Genomic DNA, 16211 nt, shown 5'->3' with positions numbered 1-16211 from the left:
CAAACAGAGGCAACGCTTCAAACTTGGTTGAAATCTGTTTCTGAGTTCGTTTCTCCGCCTCTCTGCGCTCCTCCCACAAGATTGTGGCCAATTAGGAGACACGTCGTGGCCAATGACGACATACGTCATACGTCAACTTCAGGTAGAGGTACTGCAGGTCCCGCTTCATCACCACGACCAGCCTCATCCGCGATCTTCTACATAATGAGGATTTACCACACTGAGACAGTTAAAACCTTGAATGAATAAATAAATGTAAACGGACAGATTTAATGACCTTAAGTCACCATAAGACTGTATATAAAAAGATAAAACACTGCACAGATCACATAAACTATACTTACTAATATTTACGGAAAAAAATTATACTTACGAGGCTAATATATTAATAAAAAATACCTTCGATAACAAAGGCTGACAAGTGACTGATGCAGCGCTAAACCATGAAATTAATATATACTGTGTGAAAATGAAGGCTCGGCTTTGAGTCATTTATTCAGTTTTACCTTTAATTTTACACATCACACAGCGTTCACTATAAGTTAGCAAGGATCCTCGTTCCCGAGGCACAACATGACTGCACGTAAAGTGTCAGATTTCATTGAGCAGGAGGAAGCACAACACAGTTAACAGTAATACCTGGAGGAAACGGCGAAGCACCGTCAAATTCGTCATAGCGAGTTGAACCTGCATCCTCTGTACTACTGAGCATGAGACTACTGGTCTGATGCTAAAATAGCCATTTCTTCCTGAAGTATGTTTTGGTTATTGTTTCAGTAATAAAATTGTACATTTTCAGTTTCAAATCCGTGTTTCTCCCCCCTCTTTTTTCATGGCTCATGATCCAGGTCATGACAATACTAACTGAATAAAAGCACTGTAACAATACATTGTGTTTTTAGTGACTTTCATATATAGCTTACGAATTTAATCAAAGGTTCTGCAAAATCCCATAAAGTCAATTCAATCAGTCAATTAGATTAGATGATGCTGATCTAGCCATTCACAATTCCAAATTTAGCCCTAAGTCTGAGAAGTTTGGACTTTCATGAAATTGAATCCAGTTTATGGTTTAGTTTTTATAAATAAGAAAACACAAACACCTTTGTTGTATTGTTTTATCTTCTCAATAAACATCTGATTGCCACAAAAGATACATTTATGTTCATCCATTTGCAAAATATGACTGAATCTATTGCCTGAGCTGAAGTGAGCCTTTGTCATTTCATGTTTTCTGCAATGTTGTGTTTTTTGAAATGTCGCTGTGTTTTGTGAAATGTAATTTTGATTTGACCTTCAGGGCCACCACAGTTTACAGTCTGCTATGATATTACAGCATGCAGTGACTGAGTCAAAAAAACAAAACAAAACAAACAAAGAAAAACATGAAGGCAGCTGTGACGGTACAAAAGACTGCACATGGAATACTGCTATATGGCTTTAGAAGAGCAGAGGAGGAGCTTCCTCTGAATTGAAGCGAGCAGAGGGATTTCAGTCCTCCTCTCCTGCAAAGGGCCCCTGTCCAACTCCCCACCTGGACAGTCTGGACCCAACAACCACTCAAGCTTTCACAGAAAGCACAACCTGAAAACTTTGTCTGAGGCAGAGGTGACTCAAGACAATGGGAGGTTAGATCTCCCCTGACATAATAAATCTTTCCCCTCTCATTTTTCGGGCTCCCAGTCAACCATTATGTCCATCTCTCATCCTCCCTGTCAGTTTCCTTTGTCCTATCATTCACAGTCTTTTTTTTCCCTTTTCTTCTATTGGCCAGTGTAAGTGGCGCTGTGCCAGTGGCAGTGACAAGTCTCTGGGTGATGAGAGCATCTCTCTTGACTCTCTGTCACATTTTGATGTCCTGGGTCTCTAACATCTTCGCCAGGGTCTTCTTCACCCTCAGGGCTGTGAGGCGAGAGGCCGGGTTGTGAGCCCAGCACTCCGACATCAGTTTTCCCATCTGTCGTAGACACTGAACAACCACACGTACATATACATAAGTATATAGCAATATTATAACAATCTTTTAATTTTAGTGTTTAATATGTGCTATTCAAAAAGAATACAGGGTTTGCAAGTAGTGATAAATTATTTAATTAATTAATTAATTAATTATGATTAACAATAAAAAATAAATAAATACATAAAAAAAAAAGTAATAGCCATTTTTAAGATCAGCTTTTGAAGTTTGCATTTTCTTTGGTTGGTATTTAACTTCAAAAGATAAATAGATTGTCTTTTTTTATCTTTTTCAATCAGGAGGACCCTTCTCATGGATGTCCAACCACTTAAAAAATTCAATAACAATTTATTAACATTAGGGTTTTTTTTTGTTGTTTTTTTCACGTGAGAAACCTGTGACCCATGGCTCACTCACTTACAACCCCATGTGTTACACCTCTATAGTACTATTAATGAAACAACATTTAAAGTCTTGAAAATATGCATTGTCAATGAGTGGGATCGAAAAACATTTAGAATACCTCATCACTGCTCCAACGATTTGCAAATGAAGGCCTTTGTTTCTTAATGCAGACAACCTCTCTCATGTCCTCATAGGAAGGATCGGTGGGCACCAGGTCGTGATAGGGCAGCTGATACTCCTCCACAATTCCTGTCAGAAAAACGTGTGGGAATCAGTAGACTCGTTGGGAAAACAAGCAGCCAAAAACTTTTAAAAGATAAGACTTTTAAAAGTTTTTCCCTGACCTCCAGAGATGCAACGTCGGGCCATCTCCCAAATGATGAGGCCGAAACTATACATGTCGGCCATTATAAAAGACTGGAAGTAGCTCCTGTTCAGGGTTTCATCCAACACTTCAGGTGGCATGTAGCGCTTTGTACCAACGCGTAGGTTGGGAGGGATATCCACTTCATTGGTGTCACTGAGACAAGAAAGAGGAACAGAAGTAAGCTAAACCTGTTTGGTAAATGTCCTCACTCTTAAAGTGTATTAAAATGAGATGAGAAAATTAACATTGTACCTGTTAAACTTGACAGCCAGCCCGAGGTCTGCTATACAGCAGGATCCGTTCTTTTTAACCAGGATGTTTTTACTCTTCAGGTCTCTGTGTGCAATGGCCGGTTTGCCCTGTGTGCCATAGATCTCAGTGTGAAGGTGACAGAGACCTGATATGGAGGAGTAGGCCAGTTTGAGCAGAGACTTGACGTCTAAGGTGTTGGACTTGAGGTAGTCATACAAGGATCCGTTCTCGTGGTAGTCTGTGATCAGGTAGAGCTGAGTCCATGAGCCGGTTCCTTTAATGTCGGCTGCTATGAATCCTGGGGGTTGGAAAGTGGCAATGATAGGACTGAGAAATGCACAAGCCGATAGATAATAACACACATGATTCTATTCACATATAGGAACATTTCATTGACTTGCGCTCAGTCCTAAACTAACCCAGAGAGAGAAAACATTTTAGCTTGCTGAATGAAATCAGTGTTCAGTTTGTTTATACAGTGCACTTACTCTTAAAGAACCAGTGTGTAGGATTTAGTGGCATCTAGTGGTCAGAATGCAGATCGCAACCAACTGAATACCTGTCCCCTGAAATGTTACACACTGGTCCTTGAAGTCCTACACACACAGATCAACACTGATTTTCCCTTACCAAGTATGTTGTCATGTCTCATCAGGAAGGTCTGATAAATTTCAGTCTCTCTGAACCAGCTCTCTTCCTCTGTAGTGAAGAAGACTTTGACGGCCACTCTCTCTCCTCTCCATTTGCCCATCCAGACCTCTCCATATCGCCCTTTTCCAATCTGCTTAACCATGTGAATCTGCTTGGCAATAGTTCGCTGCACCTAGCAACAAATTATTGTAAAACAAATGTTTTATTATACCAGTTATCCTCAAAAACACATTAAAAAATTTGTCACGTGTGCCTTGTCTCTCATTGAACTAAAGTAAGGTGACAATTAAGTATTACTGTATATTTCAGGAGGAGTGGAGGTATATGGTCATGTTTTGGTATTGCTTTGCAAAATCCTAAAACGATTCTAAACTTTTCTTTGTTGCATTCAAAATCAAGTGAATTATTTTCACGGTCATTATTAATATTTGGTTTGAAGAAATAGACTGTATATTTATATTCAAAACATGCATAACAATAAGATTAAACTAATCTCATCAATATCACCCATCCCTGGATGAAATATGAGACAACACACTAATTTATTACAGTTATGTAGATAGTGCTTTAAGTGTAGAGGCAAATGTGCACTGCTCCTTTCTTACCAGTAGAGGGAGTCCTGACCCAGAGCCAGATCCGATGCTCCGGGAGTGCTCTATCAGGTCCTTCAGAGACTCCCCAGGGGGGATGTAGGTCTCATCCTGCTCTAGATCGATACTGTAGCGGGGCTGTGACTCCTGGCGCTTGTATCTGGCACAGAAAGGTGATGCAATGCTCAGTTCACACCAGGAAGTGTGAATTTGGTTATAGGTACGTGCAATCTTCAAGTTTCTCACCTGAAGTAGCAAAAGACTAGGATGAGACCAAGGATGATGCTGCAGACTGTGATTGAAATGAACAGAGCCATGTACTGGATACTGCTGTCCACATAATCTGGAAAAATGGTAAGATGTGAAAATATCCATAACATGTCATTTTGATTATTTTACCACTCCTAAAACATGAGTAATCCTGCTTTGAACGAGAAGGAAAATCAGTAAAATTAGGACCGATGAATAGACGGTGACAGTCATTTGTTCAGTTATCAACTCCAGCATCTTTCTAATTTTCATTGGCAGGGACAAGCTCCTTTTCCCCTTCCTCCCTCTAACCCGGCCCTGCACCACCACCCAACCACCCCCCTCTCCCAGCGTGTGATCGATCACATCCCCTTCCTGAATCCCACATATCAGGTGTCACACTGACATTGCTACAGAACCCCCCGAGGCCCAAAGCAGCTCTGGGGCTCTAGCCTTTCTGCCGTGCTCCTGTCAATCAGACACACACAAACACAGACACATGAACACAGGCGATACTTCATGGTGTGCACAGAGCCACACATACACACAGTATGGAAGACTAGCGGACAAAGAAAAACTGCCTGAACAGCAAAGAGAACACCCTGCAGGGTCATTGACTTAAAGGGTAATTCCAAGTTTAGCTAAACTTATAGGATAGAACAATACAATTACCTACATGTCAGATGCACTCACTTTAGCAAGCGATGCTACCATATTATGAAATCTCAGTGATTACATTGGTGAGTACAGTGGTATCATAACTAATAGAAATGATGGCTCAAACTATGAAAATAAGACCCAAGTTGCAGAAAAATGGAATCATCCTTTGTTTCTCTCAATCTGACTTGTCAAATTCATGTATCACTGTTTACTTGAAGGTCACAATGAAGTATGTGAGGCTGTGTGAAAGCGCAATCATGAGTGTGTATGACAGATAGAGACCGGGAGCGAGGGAGAGAGAGAAAGAATGTGTGTGTTGGTATTTTGCAGAGTGACAGATGGACAGATATCTCACATCCATACTGAGGCAAGAAACTCAAGCAGGCCCTGGGGAGAGGCTGTCCTTTTCATTAGAGGGTGAGAGAACAAGCCAAGCCTGCAGGCTCTGTTTCACCTGCCTCCCTCTCTCTCTCTCCTCCTCTCTCCGTCTTCCCCCACCCCAAGAGCAGCATGTGCCACTTCACTCCAGCACCACACTGTGGTTTGTAACAGTTTAAATTGTCACTACCCATCACCACCCAGCATGGCCTGAATGAGCCCGTCCTAAAAGCCACTCATGCTTTAAAGTGGGGCAGGATTTCAGTGTGTGAACAAATGTGTGTATGTGTGTGCGTGCGTGCGTATGTCTTACCTGACGTCATTAGCGGAGGAAGAGTGGGATGCAAGTCTCTGTTGCAATAGTCCTGATCTGTGCAACACTCGAGAGCTCTCCTGGAACGTACATTGTCCTGTCACACACACACACACACACACACACACACACACACATATATATATATAAACATAAACCTAATGCATTTCTAAACACTAATGAAGACACGAGAGTAACAAATATTTACAGCCACACTTATTCCCAATGAGAACATTTTCCAATACACCAAAGGTTTTTTCCACTGTGTGTAAAGATAGCAGGCTGGACAAGTCTGATTTAAACAGATCTCATAAAGAGCTGCAGTTAGTCAAGGAAAGCTCATAAAGACTTAACAATGGCTCATGAAGGAGGGAGGGCACACAAACACCGGCATGTGTACGCTTTCATCCAGAAAGAAATAGACAAACAAGTACACACAGTAACAAACACACATACAGCGGACTTACTCTGCACTGGAACTCAGAGCCAACCAGTCCTAAGCAACCAGCAGTGAGGACAGCCACACCGCCCTCCTCCTCCTCCACCATGGTGAAGCAGTAACCATCAGTCCTAACCAAAACACACACATGGTATTCATCACTAGAGTTGTTCCCAATCAGATAATTAGGGGTCTCTGCACATGTGTATCTGTATGTCAGCACATGAGTGCATCGCCATACATGCAAGTGTTGTTGACTGAGTCTTCGGGGCAGTGGTGGTAGCAGTGGCACCAGAGCATGTTCTGAGCTGAAACTGTGGCTGCGCTGTTGCTCTCCTCTGCCTTTCGCTCTGATCCCCCCTTCCGTCCGTTCTTCAGCAGCATGGTATCCAACATGTTGGCTGCGCAGAGAGGGAGAGAGCGAGAGAGGGAGGGAGGGAGAGAGAGAGAGAGAGGGAGAGAGAGAGAGAGAGAGTTTAGCACCAGGGTAAACCAAAACATCTGGCCACTCCTCCAGTTCCAGCAAGGCCAGAGGAGTAAAACTTAAGTACACATACCTCAGGAAAATTAAAGATGGAATAAATCAAAAGACCCAAACAACATTTCTGCTCATTTCGAATGGGTCTTTTGAATTGTATATATAAAAAAAATGCATCAGTTCTGCCTGCCTTGGCACTGTTACCATGGCAATTCAGTCCACAAAAAGTGTGAATATGTGGTGCTGAAAGCAACCCTGCTGTCCTGGACTGGACTCAATGTACCTGCATGAAGTCTGGAACCAGAATAACACTACTCACCAGAAAGAAGTCTTTGTGCTATGTGTGTTTGTGAGTGTGTGCGTGTCTGCCTGCCTGCAAGTGCCACTGTACTTAGAGGGAGTGTGCATAGTGTTTTCTGAGGTGTGTGTATGTGAGTGAATGTGCAGCACATTGCTACAATATTCAAAAGAATCTATTACCACATTTGGCACAGAGCCGGAGGTTTACAATATCATTAATTTGTTTATCATAGATGTACAATAAATTCTAAACTCCAAGCCAACAGTAAAATGTATTTTCCACAGCTCTGACAGTCAACTTAAAAGTGTTTAAATAAATCTGTTAAATGTTTAAATGAGTCTATGATTACATTGTATATTGTGTATAATGTCTCTCTTTAAAAACATGTACTGACATATCTATACAGAAATATGAAAAATAGAGGGCTACTGTAACTTGATAATAATCCTTGTTTACCTTCTACCCCTTATCCAGTCTGCCCTCATTCACAATGATTTCCATCCCTAGTGTTTCAAAATTTCACGACAGTTGACAGACATCAGGTATTTTGTTGTCAGAACTGCCAAAAAACAAAATAATGAGTATACAAGTTACTGCTCACTGGATATACACGAGTCTTTGGTATTTATCCGCCTGACAGGAGAATAACATTTCCAGCAGGCAATAGCTGCTGTGAGCTAGTGTACCAAAACATACACAGCTGAGCCAGGCCAAGTGCAGTGATATGGTACAGGAGTATTCATATAAACCAGGAGTAGGGTAAATATTATTACTCTGGACGTGCTCATCCTTGAAAGTGTTAACTTTTGCAGCTGCTCCTGAATGCTGAAGAAATTCAAGGTTGTTTTTTGAACACAAAGGTAATTCTATTGAGTTATGTAGTAGTTTAAATGGCAGTCAAGTAGGAATAATGTGGTGTGTGTCAATGTAACTACTGAATAAAATGGTGTTTATGAGGGGAAAACTAAGGAGGCAGTGTAGGTTGAAAATAACCAACATTATCCTTTAAGTATCATAATTAGTTTCTCATATACAGTACCACTCAATTGTTCAATTTACAACAGTAAAATAAACAGGCAATTAAACCAACCAACCAACAAAGTCATAGGGGAAAATATGCAGTATTCACTCTTATTTATAAATAGGTTTTATATGATTGTTAAAATCAGCTGCAGCTTTGATCTAGTTTAAAGTTTATCTTCCAAAGATTACTGAATAATAAAAATAAAGTGGAGTGAAGTGGATTCAGAAGCCACTGACTAAGCATAAAAAAAATCCACTGTTCATTTGTAGTGCATTAATAGCACGCAATATCGCAATCAAGTAAATAGGAAATGTTAATTATTTGACTGATAACAGTAAAAATGCTTAATGTTAGGTTGTATTACTCTTTAAAAGTGATGGGTATGCGGTGCTACCAAGGTGCACACTTTCTATCAGTGAAGAATAAAACCAGTTCTGACAGGAGCTTGTCCCTGAAGACCTCTGTGGTCAGAGAGCTGAACAGTGTTGTGCCACATGAGATGGACATCTTCCTCTTACTCTCTGTCTAACCCCCCCCCCCCTCCTTCTTCCTCTGCTCTCTTTATTACAATATCAGCTGTAGACATTAAAGAACAGCAAGATCAATGACCTTGGTCATTCATTAACTCTGAAAATTCTAAGTTTGTTAGCATGACAGTAAACGCTCCAAGCAACTCTAAAGAAGACTTTAAAGACATTAAGGATGCACATTCATGCATTAAGTCAATCCATCAATCAAATCCAAGAAAAGCTTCCTTCCTCTGTGGATGGGTTTAGGTTTCATTATAACAGGTATAAGCAGATCTAAGCAGTATGCACAAAGCACAAAAGGGACATGAGTAATCCTCAAGTATATGATAATAAGGCTGAATCAGAGTGTGGTACATGTGGTATATATATAACATAATGACTTGTTTTTACGTGGTACTCTGTGTCCTTCCAGCCTAATCTGGGACTGTTTCTGTCACAGGGGAAGTTTGTGGAGGTGTTCTGATTCTCCCTCAGAATGACCTTGGCTTGTCTATCACATCTCTGCGAGCGTGAATTAAAAATAAAAAAACACAAGACAGGAATGCTTTATGAATTTGTCAGTCTTTCGGATACACTCCGTCCATATCAGCTCTGTTTTATTTAATTTTTTTACGAAGGCAATAAGTGAGTAAAGACAGCTGCAGGTCACCTCAGAGGGAAGTGTAACAGAAAAGCTGATGTCAGAGACGGAGAATCCTGCGTTGGGGTAGACAGTGGGAGAGGAAAGTGTGAATAATCTATGGCCTTGAAGAGACATCACACTAAAAACTTTGATGTTCAAGAGCTAGACTATGAAACTTAAATCACTCACAAGTACTGCTTTAGAAGTTCACAGAAGGGAGCAGCATTTCATATTGTTGTCGTCCTATTTGAATTAATTTCAATACAACAATAAAATAAAGAAATAAAAAAATCACTACATAAAAATTGCACAGTGGCAAATTCAGTATGCAAAGTGGCACATAAACATAAACAAACAAAAACTGCAAAAGAGAAAAAATGTTTTTATCTGTTCTAAACTTAACATTCTAAACAATTTAGTTATTTATGTCCAAAATTAGATATTTATAGAGAAGATGAATAGTATGCTTTCTACAACAGGCCATTAAAAATGGTTTAGAGATGAACTGCGTTCTGAATGTACAGCTTGTGGTGGTTTCAAGCAAGGTGCTGTTGTCAAAGAGGGGATTGTGTGCGTGGAGAGTTTGTCATGCTTGCTATATAAGAGTAGGTTTACTACAGAGTGGCTGTGTGTTCAGCAGACTATTAAAGAGGCTATAGGATGTAAAGTCAGCGGGAGTCTTGAGGAAGAGGCCATCTTTGTTACACTGAGAACAAGTTCTACTAACAGAGAGCTGCTTTTCCTTCATTAAACACCACACTGATAAGAAAATAATCATCACAGTATAAAATCACCTAATTTAATAAGTTTCTAATACTATTAAAGTGCTCCTGAAACACATAACTTCATAGATTTGGGCAAATAAGGTAAAATATCAGCTTATTATTATCAATAATACACTGCACTAGTCAACTGTTTGTCACACGTATACGCATAATTGCACACACTTTGTTTCCCCCTCTTCTTAGTCTTTGTGTGTGTGTCTGTGTGTGTCTCTCTCTCTTGCTTTCTCTCTGTCTCTCTCTCTTTCTCTCTCTCTCTCTCTCACACACACACACACACACACACACACACACACACACACACAAACACCAAACAGACTTGCTGTGTCAGCTACGGGGCACACTCAAGGTCACCCCGAAATCTGATCTGCATCCCCCACACATTCCACAGGCTGCTCCTCAACCTAGACACACACATACGTGCACACTGAGAATCAGTGTATTATACACAATATTACACGCGTGCACACACACACAAACACACACAAAGCAATTATAAGTTAGTGAATTCCTCCAGCTGGAGAACTTTCAGTCACAGCTCGTCACCATCACTGGTACTGCAGCCTTGGGTACTTCCACGCTGGCTTCAGCTTTTCCAAACTTAGCTGCATTAGTGATGGCTCTTCATCTGCTGGCTTTGCGACTGTGTTTCTCATCTCTTTTCATGTCTGAGGGCTGCAGCTGAACACTATCCACCTGGTTTGTGACATTTCCTCCCTCCTTACTTCCAGTGGAAGCTTTTTCCATGGAGTGTATCAATTATATTCTGATATTAAGAACAAATGGGAACTAAACTGATATGAAATTCCCACATCATTCTATCATTTAGTACATTCTTAATGCTGCATTTTCTAACATCTTTTTTCCTTTGTTTTCCTCGTCTCAGATCCTCATTCTTTTGCTGACTGTCCAGGTAGAAGTATCCCACTCTGTGAGACCAGTTTTATTGGCGCTTTTCCCTGAGGATCTAATGTTGAGGTTGTCTGTCAATTTCCTACTGATTATAAAAGACTAGTTTTTACATATACTTGTTTAATAAAATACCATGTTTTAAATGTGACATGCAAGACACATTTTTATAACTTAGACTATCGCACACCACCAGATAAAGTAAGCTGAAACCACAAAATGTATATAATTGACATTGGCTTCACTGTGGTTTTCACAGTGAAGAGGCTGACAGATGGTTATTACCACAAAAAGTCTTTCTTGCATTAAGTGTATTAAATGTTTCAAAAAGGAAGGATCTTTGAGTATGGCTTGTTATAACACAAGAATCAGTGATGAGGCAGTTGTTGGTCATTTCAGAGCATAAGTGACCTTGACATTTTTGAAACTGAAAAGTAAAGCCAAATTGTTCCTTTCATTTGCAGCCTAATATCTGTTCTGTATTGTTGTGCGTGGAAGCATTTATCTGAAATTGTGACCCATGAAACAATAATTCACCTGACTGTTGATATGAAAGTGAGATTGTCTTCTCTTTAATTCCTAATTAATATTCATATGGTCCACAGCTACTCTGAATTTGTTCTGTGTGCTAGAAATAAAGGTGTATGATGTCACCCTTACATGCAACTAACAGTTGTATTTCACTGGAGAGACGCAGGCGATCAATAAAAATATTATTATAATGGTGGATTTTATTTTTCCATCAGGAGATAACTGGAAATCAATGCAAGATAGAATTACTGGTGTTACCAGTAATGAGATTAGTGAGAAATGTTGACAGGGGAATTTCATTTCTATGAAACTGGAAAAAAAGACAAGGTTTAAAGTGCGCCAATTAACACTGTTGTTTCACAAGAGCACTACAGCCATTTAATCTGTGAGCTGAGACCTTCACACAGACAATTCATCACAGGCAGAGAGGAGGACATGAGAGAAAAGGGAGATAAGTTACTCCAGGTGGCCATGATAAATCACCCCCTCAAAAGGAGAAATCTTCCCCTAGTGTCTCCAGAGTGCACTCTGACCCTGAGGGGGTCACAACCAACCTGCAAAAGGGCCGTACATCCTCCTCCACCCTCCCACCCCATCCTCATCCCTCTTAACCCCCTACAGGCTTCAAAGGCCTCTGCCACACGAGCCACTCATGCATGTGCACGTATTGTACATGCCTGCACACACACACACACACATACAAACACACACAAGAGCGTGTCTGTGGAGTGCATTCCTCACTCTCTCTCCTCCATCTCTGCTGCTACACCCACATCAGGTCATCTGTTTCCACCGCGCAGCTTCCAGCAACCTGTTCTGTGTTTACCGCCCCGTGACCACATGGCCTTCACGGAGGAATGAGATGGTCATTCTGAGGCTCCCACCACCCGCAGCAATGATGCCACAGCAAAGAGGGTGACCTGCCTGCCATAGCATTGTTCTCCAGTTCCGCCCCCAGAACTGTCAGACCGGTTGCACAGAGAAAACTTTACACGTGGGTGTGAATACAGCAGAGAGCTGCTATATCCACAACAAAATACTCAAACACAGACAGATGGAGACAACCTTACTTTTGCTATATATAAATAAATGTCAAGAACAGATAGACACAGACACACACTGTATCATGAGGAAAGGTAGTGCAGAGATTTATCAAACATACTGATCTGATAAATCACAGAAAAACTTTGTATGAATGATCTTGAATATTTGAATAGTTAAGAAAAACAGTGATTCTGAACCATTATGGAGAACGTACATCAAAAAACGCACATTATTTAAAAACAGCATGCATTACTCAGAGAAATGAAAGCCTGTGAGTGCATGAGATTTAACCCTGTATAAGTGTCCACTGAATACTTAACAAAATATAACTAACATGGCAAATGTTACACTACACACCAGCCATAGAGAAAGCAAGCAGAGCTGGACATTTTTTGTACCTTTCATTTCTGTAGACACACATAAACTCCCATACACACCCTCTGATAGACGCATAACAGGTGTAGAGGCAGGCAAGTTGTGAAACCAAGGCTTTGTATTGACCACAGTGTGTGCATATATTTGCCTCTCATTCCATTAAACTTGAACTTTGAGATATTGTCTTTAACATTGTCTGTCCACAACACCCATCAATGCATCTCACTGCTCGCCTGTCTATCCATGTGGTCTGGACTTACTGGAAAAAGCCACAAGCCACTAAGTAATGTTGGGCTCCATTACAGACATATTGAGAGACTAAAGCCATAATGCCACCACAATGTGTCACTTTACCCCCACAATACCTCTGCCAAAAAAGTGAGTAGAAGCTTTTGTTTTTACTCAAGGTTATTCAAGGTCTCTATGTACAATGTGCAAACAGACATGCTTAAGTTTGAAGAATCACCTGCACTTCAATATTACTCTCATATCTGTACACTAAATATGAGCAGCAGCTGGCTAATTTCAATAACAAAATATACCCAGCACCACCTCTTAGGTTCACTAATTATCGTTAGATGCTGGTAAGCAGATTTTGCCCAAAAGAAGGCTAGATGTTTCCACTCTTTAGGTTAAGCTAAGTTAGCTGACTGTTGGTTGTAGCTTCATATTTACCATACAAACATGAGGGTGTATCAGTTTTATCATTTACAGTATCTCTTGGCAGAGAAGTGGGTAAATGTATTTCCAAAAAGTGTTGAACTTTTCCTTTAAACTTCACTATTGATAATCTTGGATTTCCAGCACTACTCGCTGAAGCTGCAGTTCAGAGCTGGAACTCTAGTAGTCTCTTTAGTACTCTCTCAAAAAGTAGTCCTAAGCTTCCAAATCTCTCAAGGCAGATATATTAATGTGGTGCAACTATTACACAAACACACATAAACACACATGCACACACAGAGTCTATGCTCCCATGCCTGACCGCTGGAGCAGCACATCTGCCTGGGGATCAAATTCTGTGTGGGGGAACCGTATCCACATCCTGACAGGAAGCGGTGCACAGAAGGCTGGAAGAGCCGGGTCCTGTCGAGGACCAACTGCTGCTGTTTTGTACTGGCTGGACCACTAAAGCACACCAGACTCTGACCTTATTCCACGACACTCAGCCCCACACAGATGTCTTTCAAACAGCGTAGTAAAGCATAACTGGAAAACTGCAAACTGAAAATGTTTGTATAAGTAGTCATATATTTGGTATCACACAGTTCAACTTTGTCTGTGTCAGTCATATCAACTAACTACGAGGACACCAAAGTGGTCCCATCTCCTTTTAAAGCAATTAGGGCTAAGCAATGTGAAGCTCATCTTAAATTTGAATTAAATTCCTATAATTCTGATAAAGAACAAGTTCTCAATAAAATCACACACTTACTATTTAAAGCACAAATATAACAACCACTACAGAAATTATTCCAAGTAGAGAATTGCAATTAGAAGTAGTCAGTTTCTAACGAACTTTACTAAGTAACTTAAACTTCTCAACATTCAGGGAACTAAGGTGCAGCTACGGAAAAGACATGGCTGTTGATAAAGACAAAACTAATACGCCCCTCTGAATGCTCCTACAGAGACACATTGACATTTACAGGTATTTGAAGATTGCTGTGAATGAAAATACCACACACTAGACTAGGAAAAACTGCTCTTGCCCCGAGAGTTCTGTTGATTATATATGTCTGTCCAGAAGACCAGAGGATGGCTTTAGGGGTGTAAAGTGAACTTGTTGTTGGTCTTCTGAACTTTTCAGCAGATCGAACAGAACTATTTTATACTGCTCATTAATGGATATCAGTGTTGTAAGTGATGAGTCGCTATGGATGAGTGTTTCTCCTTGACTGTTTTACATTGGGTTTTCAGGGTCATTCAGCGATTTTGTGTGACAAACAAGAGAAATGGCGAAAATTTTGATAGGGGAAATAAGTCAAAACAAATATAATTTGTAAAAATGTACCCATCATAACAGAAATATTTGTCATAACCACACTGAATTCTTTGTATTTCTGCTGAGTTGCAACCAGAAGAATAGGGCTAGGGTTCATTCTATTCTCTGTGAACCTCACCAGCCTATAGAAACAGGTGGCAAATTGGCCGTGCTACTTAGATTTATGGGCAACCTCCCACATGTTTTACTCATTTGGGCAACCTTTAAAAGATCAGATCACAGGGGAAGCAGAAAAAGCAACTGGTAGTTGGAAGTATTAGTGAAAAAAAGGAGTGAAACTGAGGAAGTCCAACAATGCAGAAAGAGCTTTAGTATGAAATCTTTCCAAGAGGGCTCACAGCTCTATTTCACCTCCTATTTATCAGTCTGCAGTGACAGGAACAAGCAGAAACTTTGCTTTTTGTCAGTTAATAGTCAGGCTGTTGGAAAAATGAGAATCAATGCAACTCTTCAGAGACAATCCTGTCTGAATTTCACTCCATCTTCCCACATCCCCTTAAACCTGTGTGGCTGCTGACCCGCAAACTCACTGGACTAATATTGGATGAGAAATGAAACACCTAGCTCAGCCTGCACAGATAAGAGTAAGAGGAAATTCTCTGAAGAAACATTCATCAGCAGCTGAGGTATTTCATGACCAACTGTGAAAGTTACAGCTAGCTCTGAACCACTCAGTCAGTAAGGGATTTTACAGCTGGTCTTCATTTTTGACACAATTTCAGCAAAGAATTTCTTTGTACCAGGATTAAAACCAAAATAAATTTGTCTTTTAATGTGAAGTTTATTATATTTACCTGGCTTTTTTATAATCTCATCATCTTTTTATTCGGCCTGATGCTGATTTAGAGATGAGATGTTTGTACATTTTCAATATATGAGGGGAAAAAACACAACACACTAACATCTTGACAACTCCACATCCAACGAGCACTATAATCATACACATGACATACATGTATACACTATGTATCATACACAATGAGTACATTCTATCAAAAGAATACCAAGAAGAGGCTGTGGCAGCATTAGGAGAGCATAAATAGCTTGCTAAATTAAAGAACTGGCAGACCATCAATCATTTAAGGGAAATTCAGTCTCTGTTAAGAGTCATATGCTGAGATTTTCCAGACCATCTCTTAATGGCAATATTTATAAACACACACTCACTGTTTGCGAGTGTGTGTGCACCCAGATGCTGGTTTTACAGCGTGACACCAAACTGCGGTCTTAATAAGTGCTTGTCAACCGAGCAGTTCTTGCTCAAGCCAAGCCTGCACACATAAATGATTAAAGGCAGGGCTGCAACAAATCTTATTTTAATTATTGAGTATTTTTATTTTGTTAGTTGATTG

At 40.3% G+C, this 16211-nt stretch overlaps 1 protein-coding gene across 1 annotated transcript in view; it reads right to left on the bottom strand.

Moving 5' to 3' along the window:
• Positions 1–477: 477 nt before the first annotated feature.
• bmpr1bb (bone morphogenetic protein receptor, type IBb) overlaps positions 478–16211 on the bottom strand; it is a 50445-nt gene continuing 34711 nt past the window's right edge. Inside the window, exons 5-14 of the mRNA XM_018671313.2 lie at positions 6503–6662; positions 6290–6392; positions 5823–5919; positions 4469–4565; positions 4238–4382; positions 3612–3804; positions 2982–3279; positions 2707–2882; positions 2481–2611; positions 478–1969 (exon numbers count right to left, since the gene is read on the bottom strand). Coding sequence (XP_018526829.1) covers positions 1844–1969; positions 2481–2611; positions 2707–2882; positions 2982–3279; positions 3612–3804; positions 4238–4382; positions 4469–4565; positions 5823–5919; positions 6290–6392; positions 6503–6662 — 1526 coding nt within the window. The 3' untranslated portion in view covers positions 478–1843. The remainder of the gene's footprint in view (positions 1970–2480; positions 2612–2706; positions 2883–2981; positions 3280–3611; positions 3805–4237; positions 4383–4468; positions 4566–5822; positions 5920–6289; positions 6393–6502; positions 6663–16211) is intronic.

The sequence above is a fragment of the Lates calcarifer genome, linkage group LG9 (assembly GCF_001640805.2).
Source record: "Lates calcarifer isolate ASB-BC8 linkage group LG9, TLL_Latcal_v3, whole genome shotgun sequence".
In the NCBI taxonomy this organism is placed as follows: domain Eukaryota; kingdom Metazoa; phylum Chordata; class Actinopteri; family Centropomidae; genus Lates; species Lates calcarifer.
This window is presented reverse-complemented; position numbering and strand designations above follow the sequence as displayed.